At 45.1% G+C, this 16,175-nt stretch overlaps 1 protein-coding gene across 1 annotated transcript in view; it reads right to left on the bottom strand.

Annotated features, from left to right (window-relative positions):
* Positions 1 to 16,175, bottom strand: part of CNNM1 (cyclin and CBS domain divalent metal cation transport mediator 1) — a 33,082-nt gene that overhangs the window by 1,483 nt on the left and 15,424 nt on the right. Inside the window, exons 6-11 of the mRNA XM_060242679.1 lie at positions 14,505 to 14,552; positions 13,385 to 13,447; positions 2,009 to 2,175; positions 1,359 to 1,539; positions 918 to 1,034; positions 691 to 807 (exon numbers count right to left, since the gene is read on the bottom strand). Of these exons, the coding sequence (XP_060098662.1) occupies positions 691 to 807; positions 918 to 1,034; positions 1,359 to 1,539; positions 2,009 to 2,175; positions 13,385 to 13,447; positions 14,505 to 14,552 (693 nt within the window). The remainder of the gene's footprint in view (positions 1 to 690; positions 808 to 917; positions 1,035 to 1,358; positions 1,540 to 2,008; positions 2,176 to 13,384; positions 13,448 to 14,504; positions 14,553 to 16,175) is intronic.

Below are 16,175 nucleotides of genomic sequence, written 5' to 3'. Positions count from 1 at the left end.
CTTTCTCCTCCGTGCCTCTTCCTAGTCAGTACATCCCAAGCAGCTGCTGAACCTAAGACTGTCAATTCCCTTGGAAAATGCTCCGAGAGAAGGGATGCCTCTCAAGGGATGCATATGTCTAACTGGAGCAGTGAGCCCACTGTGGAAGCACATGCACCACATATCTGAAACATACAGCTGCCTTATGAGGATAAGGCTTGAGGAAGAACCTGTTGTAGCTTAGAACAGAAACTTAATTTGCACAGCACTACCTGCCTGACCTGCATATCATAGTGCTGACTAACATGTATCTGTTAAAATGCCACATCTCCCCTCCTTCCCTAACTAGAGCAGATTTCAAAGTTTAAATATAAGCTGGGGGGGGGGGAGTTTTGACAAAATTAAACAAATATGCAAATGTTTGCATATTCTAACATAATGGGTGGGCACTTGGCAATAGAGCAAAGCAGACAGCTTGACTGAAGTGGGAGTAGGGAATGCCTTTGATCCAGAGCCTCTACACCAGATTAAGAGATAGGGAAACAGGAGTTTCCCCCATGGTTGAAAAGCCTGCTCTTGATGTCTGTACATGCATAAGAGTGAGCAGAATTGGGCATCAGCAATCAAAATTGTACACCTGTATCTCTCAGAAATATGATGGGGTCAACTCCCCTCCCATTCTCCCACTTCAAGAGCTGTGGTGTGACTCACTGAGGGTACGAAGCAGTTTCTTGCCTAGGGGCTCCTCTGGACCACTGGGGGATGTGCTGGTCTCCATTTCTCTCTTTGAAGTCTCAGGTTCCAATGTGACACCACAGCCTTCATTTTCTGGAAGGTCACGGCAATTAGCATAAGGCTGCAATCAGTTCAGACCCTCAGATATCCATTTTCCCCCTCCCCCCTGTTTGCTTGCATTAATGTGCTCCTCAAGTACTCACTCTGCTGTGTGTTGCTTTCTGTCCCCCTTGCCAGCTCCTCTTGGATGTGCGGGATTCCCTCCATGTGCAAAAACACAGAGTCTGTGGGGCTCTTCAAGCGCCCATCTGAATGGCTAACTGCAGGATGCAGATGGGGGAAACCACAACTGTATGTGTGTCAGGGCATACACATGACCTTTCATACACAAGTGTGATCACATGGCTAAAGATCAGGGGTGACAGTGCAGTCATACAAGACATTCTTTTGACCATGTAACATTCACATTAGCTAAACCTTCCCAGTTTGGTCTGCTTTTGACAGTTTGGTGGTTGCAAATTTTTTGCTAATTTACATGTTTCAAGAACAGCCTCTGATTTTGCACAGAAATGTGCACTGTGAAACACACAGCTTTGTGCACAAGTGCTCTGTTGGAATAGAGTATATCCCTTTGCTGTACCTACCTACAATGCTGTTTCTCATATTCAGGAGAATGGCAGGATCATCCTTGGGTGTCTGTGGAGTGCCCCTGACTGTGGGAGCCTTTGTGGAGTCTCCATCGTTAAAAACCTCCATGTCGGGGGTCTGGGGTGAGCTATCCATGTGGCTAGCACCCAGTGCTTTCTGGTACTGCTGCCGTGTGATCTAGGCATGGGGCAAAGGAATCAATGTTCAAATGGATGATGCCTGTTTCATCTTTTTCAGTGTCTCTAAAATTCTTCCATCATCTGCTAAAGCCTACGTCTAGGTCACTTCCCACCTTACTACTGGAAACTCTCCTATTTGTTTCACTATGACATTTCTCTTTCCATTCAGAATGGTGCTGCTAAAAACCATCTCTCTCCAATCTTAGGAACCTTCTGCAGGTCTGTTGGTTCCCTTGCATTGTGACCTCTATCCTTACACTTAATATGCTTTCCATCACTCGGACCCTCACTATATTGCTTTGTCCAAGCATCTTTTGTTTTCCTCAGCTTTTCCTCCTCATAATCTCACTTCCTTTCTTCCCTTCTTTTGCATCCATTGTCTGGAATGGCCTAACTAGACATCAAACCTTTCCTTCATTATCTCCTGCCTTCAAAATTTTGCTTCAGTCACACAGTCTAGAAGATACCTTGACAAACTGTACATCACAGAGGATGTGTACAGAGTAGTCTGGTGTGTAGATGTTGTTGTTGCTGCCACTGTGGAGCTGGGTGCTGCTGCCTCCATAGTCATTACGCTCTCGGATAGGGGATTCAGAGCGATTCAGGCCACTGCATCGCGAAGGTGACTGGTTCACTGGAAACAAAAGAGGAAACAGTGAGCAAAACAGTTAAATGAAGACGCAACAGCAAAATTGCCAAGACCGTAAAAGGACTGCTTTATTGCTCAAGGAGATATTGCTTGGTCTCTTGGGCTTCTTATGAGAAGCTGCTCTTCCTTTAGGTTTGCATTTTTGCTTATTTGCAGTGATCATCAGCTGTGCACATTACAGTAGTGCTCTAGGGTGGGGGGAGGGGTAGCACCATACAACTGCTGTGGGGGAAAGTGCTGAACATTTGCAGAGAACAGAATCATGGATCATGGCAAAAGAAGAAACAGGGCAGTGCAGCATGCAAACATCACAAGCCATGCAACAGTGCTGGAGGGAGCAGGGGGTTTGTCAAAAGTCATTTTTGTTTCAGCACCCACCCTCCTCAAAAACCACATAATGTATGCACTGTGCCCCCTCAAGCAGATGATGCAGAGAGAATATTAGCAAGAGAGATGACACAGAAAAAATATTAGCGGTAGGGATATTTGAAAGATTTTTCACATGATGATTCAGGTCACAGCAGTAGCTCAACCTTTTGCAAGAAGAAAACAAGATGGAATAAGTATGGGGCAAGCAAAAAGGGGAATGCCTGCTCCCTTTCACTTGTTTAATAAACAAAACAGGACAGGTTTACCAAATGGATTTGATGACATGGGACTGTTACTATTACAGTTAGGACTTCCCACTTTTTAAAAATGTGTGTGTGTGTCTGCACCTGGAAGTCCTAGTGACCTTTGGTGACTGATTGCTTCTGGGGGCCTGGAGGATATTTAGACAGGTGGTTGAATAAAGTCTACCCCATCCTCCCAGCTACAGGTATTCCAAGGTGATCTCCCATCCATGTACTTGCCAGAGTTGACCCTGCTTAACTTCCAAGATCAGGCTTGTCTGAGCTATACAGGGCACGGCAGGACTTCCCAGTTTTGAGTGGCAGATGTGACTGCAATAATAGGGCTGCACTGAGCACTGGGCAAAGATCAGCAATAAAACCAGCTGGATATGTTTATTTCCCCGACCCACTCTTCTAAGAACAGCACTCTATATGTGTCTGTTTGTCTCTGTCTAATGAAGGAAGAAAGAATCTAGTAGAACCTGGAAGCCCACAGAAAATTAAATTACCAAAGCAAAAATATTCTAACTTGATAAATATGGGAGAAAAAGCATCCTGATGCTTATTTCATCGCAGCTTTGCCTATGGGATTGGTTTCTCTCAGCCTAGCACTATACCTTCACCTTCCACTCATATAATCAGAGGACAGTAATACCACCTGCACAGACCATGTGATTTATCCTAGTAGTACATAACTAAGTGATCTTCTTCTGACTTAAAAAGCCCTGAAACCTCATGATCCGTTCGCCAAATGCCCCACCTATGTCAATTTAACTGTCTGAAAAAGTTCCTCACATAAATCACTAGCCTCTTATGTAATAATACATTCTAAAGGCCTTGTTATCATGTGACACTTTTTATGCTACTTTAGACACAGTTGTTTAAGTTTCTCTATTGTCTTTATTTCTGTGTTCAAGTGATTATTTTTCATACTTTACAATTTCAGGAAAAACCAAAAGTTGTTCTTTTTCTTTTTTGTCACAAGAGTACAAAAGTTGTTCTTTTTCTTTTTTGTCACGAGAGTAAAATCCCCTCCCCCATCTCATCATACGTTGCTAAGCTACATCATGATAATGCATTAGCCAACACAGTAAGGTTGCTAAGAACTGTGAGCCAGGATGTCCCCAGTTCAAATCCCTCCACAAATTCACTAACCACAGGCAAGCCACTCAGCCTGTGCAATATGAAGATAAAAACACTGGCTTAATTTAAAGGACTGCTTTTGAGTCCAGTGGCATCATTAAGACCAACGAAAGTTTATTCACAGTATCAGCTTTTGTGGGCAGGCACACTTCAGATATATAGAAGTGGAAATTCAACTTTTCTCATATATATATATATATATATACACATACACACACACACACACACACACACAAAGATGCCTCTAAGTACATGAAGAGCAAATTAGCAATAATGAAGATATATGGAAAGACATTTAGCAATAACAAGCTAAATTTCTGGGTCACAATACGTTTGGATTTTATTATGGGAAAAAACTCAGTGGAGCGACAAATATGTAAAAGAAGAAAACGATACAATTATCTTTCTTAATTGATAAGAGTAATTGAGACTCTGAAGTTATACTCCACTTGTCTCTTCTCATGCATGGAGTTAGATATCATCCTTTCCTTTGAGGTGGGGTGCTGTGTTATGTCAGAGAAACATGTTCCAATATTCATTGCATTATATTACATTTGTTATTCAAATACACTATTCCAAAAACAAATACGCTAAGATACAGAGGATATTTAGCCCCTCTTGGTGAGAATACATATGTAAGATCTGGATCAGTTCAGCATACGTAATGAGATAAAAAAAAATCTCTGTTAAGTCTAGGGGGAGGGGGGTTCCCAGTTTTGTAATAATTTGTAGTTAAGCAACATATTCCTCTGACATAGCACCCTACCTCAAAGGAAACGATGGTATCAGGTAACTCCATGCTTGAGAGGAGACGAATGGAGTTTAACTGCAGAGTCTCAATTACTCAACAATTAAGAAAGCTATTTTTACAGATCAGTTTCCTACTTTGGCATATGTACTACTCCACTATTTTCTCTCCATAATTAAATCCAAATATATTGTGACATAGAAACTTACAGCACAATCCGGGAGGGGGGACAAGTCTTTTGGGAGCAGACAAGCTGCTATGTGGGCGCAGGAAGGGTTTGCGCCAACATATGACTGGTGCCGCCACAGTGGAGGGAAGTTACGTAGGCAGGGGGCCACCTGAGCGCCACTCTGCCCGAAAGCAGCGGCGCCTGAGGGCTGCGCCCGAGCGTGGGCGGAAGTGAGGTGGAGTGCGGCGTTCAGGCGGAGGAGGGGGTGGAGTTGGGGGCATGGCCATGCTTAGGCGGCTTCCTGAGCAGTTTGGCCCATGACACACCCCCCCCTGAGAGGCACAACGTTATGCCTGCAAAAATAACGGCATGTCCCATAGGCACTCATTGAAACCAAAAACAAAGTTCGCCTCCACCGCTGTGGAAGCTCACAAACCCTGTAGGGAGCGGCGTGATTGCCTCACCAATCTCCTAGCGCCTTGGCCTGGCGAGCCCCCTCCTCAGTGCCCAATAGTGGCCCCCCCTCCTAGAAATACTTCCGCTCTGCCTCGTACAACTCAGTCGTTAGGGTCAAGTTCGCGTGGCGGGAAGCTCTGCCGGTGAGCTTCCAGCCATACAGACTTAGAGTGAGGGACAGGCAGGCACGTTGGTGATGGGTTTTGCACCACACGGTTGCTTTTGACAGTATCTTTGACATGAGAGGGGGAGAGAGAGGTCTGTCCCCTGGGGCTAACTGCTCTTGTTTCCAGGTCTCCACAGATTCCGGGCTCCTAGAGGCTCTGAATGTGAGGACTGTCACTCATGACTGGGTAAGTTCCACTGTCCCCCCCCCCCCCCAGCCTCCCCCTCCCCTCGCTCTCGACTGCTCAGTGTGCGAACATCTCTGGCACTTGAACCCGGCAGTGGGCTCCAGCAGGGGGCATTTGCTGAGCCCATTCCCTTGTGCTGCTGCCTGCTCCCTTCCCTTGGTGTGCCCTCTGCCGCATTCCCAACCCCTGGAAGGGCACAGGGTGTGTGTGTGTGTGGCAGCTGCCCCAATGCGGGGAGGTGGATCAGAGACTGTCCCTTTAAGAGAGCACTCAGCTGAAATGCAGCCTGCTCTTCCAGCTGCTGCCCCTGCAGGTGCTCTTGATCTGTCTCCGTTTTGCAGGTGGGACTCCAACACAGATGCTTCCACGTGTGTTGCTCCACTGTCCCCCCCACTCCCTCAGCTGCTTCTGCCTGCCACTCGGAATGGAGCCCCGCCTACAGCAAGACTGCCCAGCGCACTCCAGGGAGACTGTTGCACTCTGTTCCGGAAAAATAAAGTCTGAGCTATGCCCTCTGTTGTCTCTCCCGCTTGGCATCTGCTGCACATTCCTGGGGCAACCCCCACCCTGGTCAGTGGCCTCTCCGAGGGAATGCCTGGGAGCGTGGGCAGACTTGGTTCTTTGTGTCGATGCGCGTAGAGAGACCCAGAGGGTGATGCTTAGCGACGCAAGAATGAAGGCTGTACACAGTAGCTGTAAAACCACTATATACATTTATTTACACCAACTCACTCTCCTGACTGACAATATGCTCCGCTGCACTCCAACTCCTTAAACCCACAATCACCACAGTTGCTCTGTACATTTATACATGGGACAGCCAATCAGCAACTTGCTGTGTCATGCTGACTCTGCTTGGCTGATGCAATCCTTCTGGCAGCCAGCCACCGCTGTCAGGTAGATCATCTAAGCCTCTCCGATCTACTTTCTGTTTTGCAGCACATGCTATAAGCTGTCTGTTTACACATAATAGTGACACCCCTCCTCAGGTTATAGCGGTGCTGACATCCATCCATTACAAAATTGCTTATACATATTGATTATTTCTTCATCAATATATTGATTACATAGCCTTCCATATATACATTACAGTTCAGTTACTTCCATTCTTCCTGGACACATACACATTTTTCTCCGCTTGCCAATTAACTTGCAAGCACATTGTTATCAGTTGGCACTCTGCCCAGACTGACCATATCTCCTCAGTTGGCTCTCTGCCCAGACTGAGCACTTGCCTTATCTTTTTTGCTGGCTTGTTTCCCAGACTTGTTAGTAACATACATTACCGTACCTTGTGGTGTAAAGGTGCACATACATTTCAAATCACATTTGCTTGCAGACTTGTTACAGATTGCAGGGTTTTTTCACACATTTTTACAGTTTTTTAGAAATTGTTACATCTCAGTCCAGTTTAATTTTACAATAGTCACATAGTTTAGTGACATTTTCAAACAGTAAGTTTGTTTAACATTACAGCATTGTTTTTACAGCACATATTCATTGTACATTGCAACCTTTTAAAATCAGTTATTGCTTACAGCCTTGCCTTCCAGGCTTTGCTCAGGTGTCTCCTTCTCCAAGAGACATTTCATTCAACAGTTCCAGCACACTGGGATATGTTTTAGGATGGTCATCGTATACATAAGTATAACCATTTTCCTCCCTAGTGAAGGAAGTATCCACATGTACCTCTGGTGCACTTACACTGCCTTTTGGCTTTGAATCTGGCAAACTGTTTCCCTTGCCCAGATAATTCACATCAGTGTCATCACCATATCTTTTTGGCGGCACCCCCTTATTTTCTCTTGCAGAGACTCTGACTTCAACCGGCTCCCTTTTTACAGCCTCAGAAGTCTCTTGCTGTTGACTGCTGCCTGCTCTGCTGTCACTGTCTTCCTCCTGCTTCAGTGAGCTTTCTGGCTTTTGCCCCTCCTCACTTGTCAAAGACAGTTGCAGTTTATTATCTCCAGGCATTTCATTGGCATGAATCTTTGACCAGTTTTCATCCTCGCAAAACGAGGCAGACCTACTCAGCCTTATCAAGTTATTATTGTCCACAAACCTCCAGGACTTCATGCCATTTTGGTACCCTATAAACACAAGCTTTCTGGCTTTGGGACCTCCCTTTCTCCTCTCATCCAGAGGGATGTTCACCCAAGCCTTTGAGCCAAATATTCTGAGGTGATCTAGAGATGGCTTTCTCCCATACAGAACCCTGTAGGGTATATCGTCTATAGCCTCTGTCCATAAACGGTTGGAAATATAACAGGACACCTTTAAGGCTTCCCCCCAGTATGCCTGCCTGAGACCACTATCTTGCAACAAAGCATGGCAAATACCTTGGAGTACTCCAGCTTTCCGTTCCACAATCCCATCCTCCCACGAGGAGGAAACATTGGCCACCCTGTGCTCTATGCCTTCTTGCCTCAAATAGTTGGCAAACTCTTTATTCAGGAACTCACCCCCCTGGTCAGTCTGTATTGAGGCAATCTTAGCATTTAGCTGTTTTTGCACTCTCCTAGCTCAGTATTTGAAGGTGGCACAGACATCACTTTTGTGCTTAATGGCATATACCCACGCAAACCTGCTGTGGTCATCAACCAAAATTAAGCCAAACCTATTTTTAGAAACACTGGGTGCATACGGCCCTACCAGGTCGGCATGTATTAATTGGAGTGGTCTCTCCGACACACGCACACTCCTTGTGGTCGATGGAACTGCCCTTGATTTGGATTCTTTACATACATTGCAATCTAAAAAGGTATTGCACTTGTCAACCTTCACTCCCTCTAATATTTCTAGAGTTTTGTTTATTGTATTGTAGCTGGCGTGGCCCAGCCTTCTATGCAGCCTGTGAATGCACCTGTTGTGTGGCTGCCTATTCCACACAGTATGAGCTTTCCCCACATTTTGCATGAGCTCATACACATTGGATTTCAGAGTGCCTTTAGCCAGCTGTTTACCTTGTTTCAGAATTGCACAGCCCTGCTTATCAAATACTACGGTAAACCCAGCTTTTGCCAGAACAGAGACACTTAACAAGTTAGTTTCTAGCTCGGGGACACATAGTACATTTTCAAACCTGTGTTTGAGTCCAGGAAAATAGACTGCACCTTGGCAAAGAACACTAGCTTGTCTCCCATCAGCTAAGCTGACAGTCTTCTGATCAGCTGGCTTGCAGTCTTGAAGCTCCTCTTCACAGCAGCAGAATATCTGAGTAGCCCCAGAATCCACAACCCAAGGCTGACTCTGCAGTCCCGGACCAGTTCTTACCAGAGTCACCTGGGGAGTCCTTGAAGACTGCTGCCGACTCTTCCTCTGTTGCTGGGGACAAAATCTTTGTAAATGTCCGAGCTGTTTACACCGATAGCAGCGCCTCCTCCGCACCTGCAAGGCTTTTTCCTCCTCCTCGGCTTGCCAGCTGGAACCAGCCCCGACAGACCTCGGCTTCTCTTCTTCCTTGGCTCGAGTCTGCTCTCTCTTGCTTTCCAGCTGCTTCTGCTCTTCAGCCAGGAGTTTGCCGGTCACATAAGGCAAAGTTAGCTTGTCAGCATCCTGCCCTTCAAATGCTAACACCAGCATGTCATATCTCTCGTCCAGAGAGCTCAACAAGATGTACACCTTATCTTCGTCAGCCACGGCCTTCCCTCTTGCTTCAAGGTCTTGGACACAATTAGACATACCGTCGAGGTGGTCCCTCATCGACTTCCCGGCCAGCATACGTTTCCTGTAGAGCCTCCTCCATAGGGATATCAGCGTGCCGGCTGACTTCTGCACATACACAGCCTTGAGAGCTTCCCAAGCCTCCTTTGCTTTCTGGTGCCCACGGACATGCACCAGCTGGTCGTCTGCAACACTTAGAATGATGTTGGCTAGAGCTTTTTGATCCTTAACGGCCTCTGCCGCTGTGGGATTAGCTGGAGGAGCTGACACACAGTCCCAAAGTCCCTCTTTCTTCAGGAAATGCTCTAACCTCAGCGACCAGGTGTTGTAGTTGGTAGTGGTGAGCTTATCCACCAGCACTGTAGCTGCTGCTGTAGCCATCCTGCTCAGACTCCTTTCAGCCACTGCTGGTCTCACCTCCTAGGCAGCCTCTGGAGCAAGTCAGCGTCCTTTCTCTACCACCTCTCTCTCAGGTCTCAGGTTCTAGGCGCAGCGGAAGCGTGCTGGGCCCATAACCCTGTCGATGCGTGTAGAGAGACCCAGAGGGTGATGCTTAGCGACGCAAGAATGAAGGCTGTACACAGTAGCTGTAAAACCACTATATACATTTATTTACACCAACTCACTCTCCTGACTGACAATATGCTCCGCTGCACTCCAACTCCTTAAACCCACAATCACCACAGTTGCTCTGTACATTTATACATGGGACAGCCAATCAGCAACTTGCTGTGTCATGCTGACTCTGCTTGGCTGATGCAATCCTTCTGGCAGCCAGCCACCAGCTGTCAGGTAGATCATCTAAGCCTCTCCGATCTACTTTCTGTTTTGCAGCACATGCTATAAGCTGTCTGTTTACACATAATAGTGACACTTTGGGGGAGGGATGGGCTACAAGCCGCCATGCTGCCCCCCGTGTGGCTGGACAGGGGAGGGGGGGTGCCGCCCCTCAGTCTGCCCGGGCTGACGGCCTACCCGACCACACAGGGCTGTTGTGCGCTGGGCACTTGGGGGGGCTCGCTGAAGTGGATGCATGCCCAGCGGCTTGCACTCTGAGTTCTGCGGCCCCCAGGGGAGGTGTTCCTTGCACATAACAGGGGACAGCAGCAGGCCAACATCGGGGTGGGGGCGTGGGCTCCAGAGGCTGTCTTTCAGACTTGGTCTGGCTGCTCTCAGACATACATTCCAGCTGCTGTCTAGGACAGTGAACTCCTGCACTTGGCACTTCCTGCTTGTCCGTGCATGTCTCTGCCTGCCTGCCATTGGCAGAGTCTCTTGACAGCGGGAGGGAGTGGGGGGACTGACGGCCTCTCAGGAGCGAACTTTCCGCCCCCTCGCCCGGTCACGTGCAACAGGCTGGCCAATCCCATGGTCCCGCGACTCCCCCACCACCGCCTCAGCACCGGGCCAATGGCATGTGCCTGGGCGGAATCACCATGGCGACAGGTTCTCGCTCGCTCGTCGGGCTGCTCTTCCCCCTCCAAGCATGATGTAACGTCTCCCCTTTGGAAGCCAACAAGCGGCACTGTAGATCCGCCCGTGCCTGAGCGGCCGGCTGCTATGTATATCTGGATTGGGCTGCCCGTTTGCTATTGCTATCTAGTCTTTGCACGTGTCAAAGCATCTTCACTGAGCTGGATGCTAATTTGCTTTTCACCTATGTAGAGGCATTTATCTATATATATGAAATGTTAACTTCCATTTCTATGTATCTGAAGAAGTGCCTGCACATGAAAGCTCATACCTTAAAAAAACTTTTGTTGGTCATAAAGGTGCCACTGGACTCAAAATTTGTTCTACTGCTTCAGATCAACATGGCTGCCCACCTGGATCCATCTTAAAGGACTGCTGTAAGAATTGCAGATATAATGCACATAAATTGCTCTGAAATCTGAAAGTGCTATACTAAGTATTAAGAATTGCCAAAGTTATTAATGTATTTTTATTTGTAATGACTGTTATTGACTTCCTTTCCTTTATAATTGAGTCTGTGGTCTTATGAATCTCTGGCTATCAAAACACAGTCAACTTTGTCCATTGGACAGCAAGGGCTGGAAACCCTACTGATCAGCCAGCCATTCAGCTGCATGTAGGCTCCTTCTCCAAAATAGCATGCAGCATATTTGTCTGTCTGTCTGTCTCTCTCTCTCTGAGGCAAACCTCTGCAGAATTTTGGCTCCCAAGGTTGGAAGCTGCCTGAGCGGTCTCTATGACTGGAGTGGCCCACAACAATACAGCATCTCATCTGAGCATGAGCATGGACACCAGTACCAAAACTTGCAATAAACCCAAGTGCCAACTTTGCTGCCACATACACCCAGACAACACCATCACTGGGCCTAAGCATTAACTACACGATCTCAGGCTCATTCACTTGTTAATCTTGCAACATTATATACGCCATTAAATGCCAACAATGCCCTTCAGTTCTCTACATAGGGCAAACAGGACAAACCCTAAGCCAAAGGATAAATGGACACAAATCTGACATTAGGAATTACAGAACTGAGAAATCTGTGAGAGCACACTTTAATCTTCCAAAGCATTCAGTGGGTGACCTCAAGGTAACTGTTTTACTGCAAAGGAACTTCAAGAACAGAATGGAGAGAGAAATTGCTGAATTACAAATTATTATGAAACTTAGAACAAACACCTCTCCAGGACTGAACAGGGACATTGGTTTTTTATCTCATTACATATGCTAAACCCACTCTCAGTGAGTATTGCTATATACCCACAGTATTCCAATGTATTTCTCTTTTATAATAGTGTATCAGAATAATGTTTTATATTGACATACTCAAATAAGGGATATTGGCTATTTATCTCATTACATATACTCAACCCATTTTCATTTTATGTATTCTTGTTTCTAATGGCAGACTAGAATGTTTAATATGTATAGAATGATGTTGGTAAGTTGATTGGGTGGACTACAAGTTGAAAATACATGTCCTTTTGTGATTCACCTAGATTTGCAAAAACACCATTTGGCAGAGAATTTTATTACCTTTTATGGCTATTCAGACAAAATGGCCTAACCACAGTGTTTTATGTGACCATGTGACCTGTTAGTTTGCCAGACTGCTTGTATTTCAGCTCACAATACCTGATCCCCTCATCTGATGAAGTGTGCATAAGAGATCGCACGAAAGCTTACATTCTGAATAAAAATTGGTTGGTCTTAAAGGTGTGACTTGATTCCTGCTTTGTTCTACTGCTTCAGACCAACACGGCTGTACACTTGGATCTATCTACATCATCTGTTAGTAAGATATTCTTTGTTCTACTTATTCATTGAAATTACTCAGTTTTCAGTTTTGAATCCCCTTAAGATCTGACTCCTTCATGAACTCTACTACTGTTCTCAAGACTTGAAAATTCAAGTTATTTCTACCTTGCTTCTCCTCTCAAGGGAGCCCAAAGCAGCTTACAGTATTATTCTCCCCTCCTCCATAAAATCCTCACAACAATCCCATTCACAACCAGCCCAGAGTTACCCAGCAAGCTTCCATGGCAGACTGCAGATTTGAACCTAGGGTTCCTAGATCCTCTAACTTCTACACCACACTCCCAGATCCTCCAACTTCTATACCACACTGGTTCTAAAAGAATACAGCTGCAGAAAGTGAACTTGCATCCTTCAAATGGGGAACTGTGCCTCTGGATTTCCACTGGGCCAGATTTTGTCTTGGAATGCATTTTCTGGCTCTAGACAATGTGCTTCTACACATGCGTACATCCGTACAGTACATTCATCTTCATATGTGGCAGATCCAATTGCATGCTTATCTATGATGCAGTATGAAAGCATAGTAGTCTATCTACAGCTCAGGGTAAAGAACATTGCTTAGCACTGGAAAAGAGGTACAGATCTCTGAAGTACTAAATGTGTAGAAGCATTCACCAAATATTCAGTTGCGCATGCATACTGAAGCATGCACTCTTCCAAACCTTTTCAATATTTTGTGTTTTGCGTAAGAAGTTGACAGATAAGACATAGATTAAGGCAGAATGGGAACCTGTTCTTGGATGCTCTGTATACAGTTACCTGGGGAGCCAGCCAAAGATTCCCCTCTGCTGAAGGCGAAGGTACGAGACATGGACACAGGTACTAGAGAGGCAGGGTAGGATCAGTAGACAAGAACCAGGGTAGGAAGGGGGGGGGCAAGATAATGGATTTAAAAGGAAGAGAGCGTGAACTTGTAGGATTGACATCAGGACACTGACTTCATGATGCCCCTACAAAGCAAGATATAGTCCACACCTGGCCTATGACTAAGGGAGAGCTGCATTCTTTGCAGCTATAAAATGAATAGGCAGGCACTGAAGGATTCATCGGACAACCTCCCGTATGCAGGACAGAAGAGAACCTGCACAAGCCCTCATCTCTGACTTATTTGTGGGCCCAAATAAAATGTAGAAGAGATTCATTGCACATGCCACACCCTATTTCATTGCTCATTAGCGTCTTTAGATTCATGAGGGGGAAAAGTGGATTTAATAAATACTTCATGAGTATTTATAGATGTATGATGCAATTCCACAAAACACCACAGGGTGGCACATGATAAGGAATGCAGATAGCTAAATAGTTGGGTTATTTGGGGAATTTATTTACTCCATTTCTATACTGCTTATTGGTCAAAACAGTTCACAGTAAAACCAGACAGACAGTTTAAAACCAACCAAAACCCAACAAATTAAAAGAACAACCAAAATATATATCATCTTATTAAATCAGACAAAATATCACCTAAATATCACACCAATAACCAACTTGTCATTTGAAAAACAGAACTGGCAGCCCATTCTATGGGGATATGGTTGCTACAGAAATCTCACAAAGGATTACTATTTTTTTCAATGCAATTCACCATGATTAACATGTTTTATTATTGTGTTTTATGAGTTATGTGCTGAAAACAGCTTCAAATAATAATACTTTGGAAATGGAGATGACCATATTGGAGCATCCCAAGGAAAATGTAGAATACAAGTTCCGAGGGTGTGAGGGGGAGAGATGGATCACAGTATTTCCCTGACTGAAACAGGAAGCCCAGTCCTTTATCCCTTGACCCATAGCCAATGGACTGAGGAAGGCCCAGCCCAAAACACACCCTGTTCGCCCTCTCACCAACAAAAGAATAGGTCACAGAGAAGATACATACACAGGAAAGATGATCCTGCCAGGCTGCTCATTTTGCGCACATCATTATCTGAAAATACAGGGAAGGTGAATCCCAGTCAGTCAGAGCTTTGTTGTAGCACCCCTACCCTGTACAGGGAAGAGACATTTTCTCAAGGGAGTGAGAAGGCAGATGTGTTATACCATGGTGGCCAAACTTGCTTTAATGTAACAGCCACATAGAATACATGTCAGATGTTTGAGAACCACAGGACAGAAAGGAAAATGGATAGGAGGGGGGGAGAGATGGAAAGAAAGCAACTTTAAATGCATTCTCCAAGCCATCATCTGGCTTGGCAAAGTGATTTAAAGAGACAAATGCCTTTTCCAAGATGGCCAACGGGGCAATGGGGGCTTTGAGAGCCACACAATGTGTGTGAAAGAGCCACATTTGGCTCCAAAGCTGCACTTTGGCAACCCCTGTGTTATACCAACTGTAGCATCTTTAGATTGGCATCAGATAAGTGACACTTTTTTCCCACAGGCACAGTTTGACTCTTTTTTTACAAAGCTTGTGTTTAGAAGGTGAAGGAAGTGTCTTCCCAATAGATGTCTTTAATCCAAACATGCAACTTTCTGGCATTATTTCCCATTCCTACTGTCTATATGGCTATAAAGAGCTTCCCCTAACAAGCCATCATTTGTTCCATGGTTCTGAAACCATGGGACTTCCACCAGACCACCTTCATCATTCCTTCTGGTTAGACTGATCACGTAGAATAAAGCGAAAAATACAAGTTCAACTTTCCTTCAGCATTATGTTAACATTCTCATTTCAAAGTTTTAATCAGAGGTTTGAATGCATCCACAATGTCTTCTGAAAGCTCAAGTCTTCCTCTTATTATGAAAATGCTACTGGCAAAGTTACTCAAATTTACCCATTAAATTTATATTTTCTTTCCATGAATATTGGTGCCCTTTCTAACACCTTCTTTGACGCTAAAGTCATTTTGGGGAACATCCAGATTTATTAAAATATTTATACACGCCTTTCCTTTATGGTTCAAAGTAACCAGGAATGAATTATGTAGATTTGTAACTAAGTTCGAGTTCAGTGGCACCTTTAAGATCAATCAAGTTTTATTCAAGGAATAATTTTTGTGTGCATACACACTTTTTCAGATACACTGAAATGGAAGTTACCAGTTCATACATATAGGCAGAGGATGAGCAGCCAATCAGCATTCAACAGAATGAAAATGTTTATTGGATTGGACTTCCGGGGGAGGAAAATGCCAAGCTGAGCTGCTTCTCATAATGGGAGCAGGCTGGAACTTCTGTTCGGGGTAGTGGAAAGCAAATTAATGCCTACTGCCTACTTTTCTCAGTTAAGAGAATAGTCCAAGATATGCACAGAAAACTTTGAGGAGATTTACCTTGGCTAAAAGGGAGTCCTGGGGGGGCTCCTTTGAGGGGTCTCCGGGAAGAGTTGCATTTTCATCATCTGCAGAAGCGCTCAGAGTCATTTATTTTACATAAGCTTGATGGAATCCTAACCTTCTTGGACATTATTAAACATCTAAAGCTACACAAGAGTGGTGTGGAGCTGGATAATTGGCAGAAAAGGTACAGATTACTATCTTTCATTCTGGGACTATTTACAGTTAAATAGAATAAATTCCGAAGGAAATTGGAAATCTAGAAAGCTTGGAAG

Source organism: Heteronotia binoei, chromosome 6 (genome assembly GCF_032191835.1).
Source record: "Heteronotia binoei isolate CCM8104 ecotype False Entrance Well chromosome 6, APGP_CSIRO_Hbin_v1, whole genome shotgun sequence".
Taxonomy (NCBI): Eukaryota; Metazoa; Chordata; class Lepidosauria; order Squamata; family Gekkonidae; genus Heteronotia; species Heteronotia binoei.
The sequence above is the reverse complement of the archived record's forward strand: the minus strand, read 5'-3'. Positions and strand labels throughout refer to the sequence as shown.